This window comes from Pygoscelis adeliae, unplaced genomic scaffold (assembly GCF_000699105.1).
Source record: "Pygoscelis adeliae isolate BGI_AS28 unplaced genomic scaffold, ASM69910v1 Scaffold838, whole genome shotgun sequence".
NCBI classification, from domain to species: domain Eukaryota; kingdom Metazoa; phylum Chordata; class Aves; order Sphenisciformes; family Spheniscidae; genus Pygoscelis; species Pygoscelis adeliae.
The window spans coordinates 41,967-44,407 of NW_008825277.1; the positions used below are offsets into that span (position 1 = coordinate 41,967).

Below are 2,441 nucleotides of genomic sequence, written 5' to 3' on the forward strand. Positions count from 1 at the left end.
AAATGAAAATGCTGTGAATCAGCAAAATTTCTGCCTCTCTTCTTTTTTTTTTGGCATAAACCCCTCCAAGCCATGAAGTGAGAAAACAGCCCTTACCTGCCGCGTCTCGTATTTAAAGAGAGGTCAGCAGCAACCAAACAGCACAAGCTCCTGAGCGCTCGCAGAGAGCCGACGCAGGATCGGGGCAGATGGGCGCGCTGAGGAACCGGAACACTGACTTGACAGCCGGTATCCCAACAATTTACTGAAGATCATTTCGTAGCTGAGGGGGATTATTTCTCCCAGCTTTTTAAAATAGCTGTTACTGCCCCGAGATTCGTCTTTTCCAGTTAACTTTCTGTCTGCTTGCAGAAGCTTAGCAGCACTGAGGGAGGTCACTGCCCCCACTAGCACCACTGAGCTGCTGCTAAACATTTAACCGGGGATGGAAGAATCTTTATAACACCCCTTCCAAGTATTTGGCAACAGAGAAGGAAGCTGGGGGCACTCCGCTCCCTCGTTTCCCTCTCTTGCCTTTTTAGTTTGGTGCAGTGACTGGACAGGGCTCAGCAAAACTCAACCCCCATTTACTGCGCCAGCTCTTGCTCAGAAAAACTTATTTGGCCCCAGATTTTCACTGCCAAATCTTCGCTTGCTCCTGTTTCAGAGGATGAGCTTTCGCAGCTCGGCTACGTAACTCCCTACGTCTGTTAACAGAGAGACCACCGCTTGGCCGCACGCTGCTGAAATTGGGTCTCGTCTACTTGCAAGCGAACAGAAAAGCTTTACAACCAACCTCATCCAACTGGCCCTGCACCGAGCGGGGCACTGGGCTAAAAAGATCCCTTCCAACCAAGATTATTCTCTGGACAGAGAGGAACAGCTTAAGCATCGAAGCAGGAACAGGATGCAGGTTTAGACCAGCGAATACATCAATCCAAACTTGCCTCTTCTTGCTGCTCGAACACTTAAGCTGCGTCTCTCGGTTGGCCGTAAAGCTTTTCCATTCATTTTTAACCTAAGACCCACAGAAGCTGCTGCCGTCAGAGGATTAAGGTTGGGAAGCAGCTGGGCGGCCAGCTGCTCCTCGGCGGAGTAGCCATCCCTATAGGAGTTTCAGGCCCAAGATCACGGGCACGATGGAAAGGGCTAAAGGAAAAACACAGCCTGCAGAAAAGGTGCCGTGGCTCCGGAGACGGAGAGCCACAAACCCGACTGACCACTGCAAGAGGAAGAAATCCATGCACGAGACCAGAAGAAAGATTGATAGGTCCTCCCATCACCCAGGAACTTGGTTCCTGGAGGAAAAAAAAACAACACACATCGGAGTGGCGTGAGACCAACCCGACAGCAGCCGTGCTACACCACTGCCACCCCGCCGGAGGATGAACGATGCCTCGGAAGACGGGGACTCAAAAATACCGCGGGGTTCTAAGACGTTACACCAGAGGTAACGAATAACCGACCGCCTCATCCAGAGAGGCGCCACCAAAAATCACACTACCTTTGCCACGTTGACTGGGTAATTAATTAATTGATAGCCTCTTGAGGAAGGATTGACATTTGCATAGCTCTTAAAACCCCTGTGTTAAGCCAAGGCCTAGCTGCCCCACCTTCCTGAGAGCGCCCTCAACGTAACCTGGGTCGCGGCCACCATCAGCAATGGCAGCAAGTTGCACCATGGGGGTAGCAGCAACAGAGGAAGCCATCGGCCACGGCAGCCTCCTGGCACCGCGCTCTGAGCTGGCATCAGGCCGTTAGTGCAAACACCGCACCCCGGCGAGCTCTGCTTGACGCTACTGCCCCTTAAAACAGCTTCCCGAGCCGTTATTCAAGCTGCGTACTGCCTGTCGCGGCGTTAATCGCAGAGGAACATCAACATTAAATGCCTTTCAACGAGGTTTCTCTTGCGCTGCTCTCCAAGCACAGAAAGCTGAGGGGCCGCACGGGCTATTTGAGGGCGCTCTCAGGAAGGCGGGGCGGCTAGGCATTGGTTTAACCCAGGGGGTTGAAGAGCTATGCAAACGTCTGTCCTTCCTCCAGCTGCTGTCAGTCAGTTAGGTACCAGGCTCAAACAGCCACGATGGAAGTAACAAAAAGGAAGACGCTCACTTTCTGCCTCCAAGATTTCCCCAAACAAATTATAAGTCTTTAAAGTGAAATCCCAACTGTGATTATTAAGCTTCATTGCCATGTTAGGAAGATTAAGATTTCATTTCTATGAATTATTTTAGATTTAGGCTCAATTTAGAGGCATCATTTGCAGATTAAACAGATGCAAAGCGGGTTTAATCTCTTAAAATACACAGCCGGGAATTTCTACGGGGCAGACCGAAAAATGAACGCAGAAAACCCAGGGTCCCCCCCGGCTGCGGCGGTGTTGGTGGGGGCAGAAGAAGAGGGAGTGCTGGGGACAGGAGCCGGGGCTCTACAGTTTGCACCGAGCGACCTTCAGTCCAGCC

At 51.5% G+C, this 2,441-nt stretch overlaps 1 protein-coding gene across 1 annotated transcript in view; it reads left to right on the forward strand.

Annotated features, from left to right (window-relative positions):
* Positions 1–1,371: 1,371 nt before the first annotated feature.
* The window catches only part of THOC5 (THO complex 5), a 28,945-nt gene continuing 27,875 nt past the window's right edge, over positions 1,372–2,441 (forward strand). The window contains exon 1 of the mRNA XM_009329858.1: positions 1,372–1,429. Within this exon, the coding sequence (XP_009328133.1) occupies positions 1,372–1,429 (58 nt within the window). The remainder of the gene's footprint in view (positions 1,430–2,441) is intronic.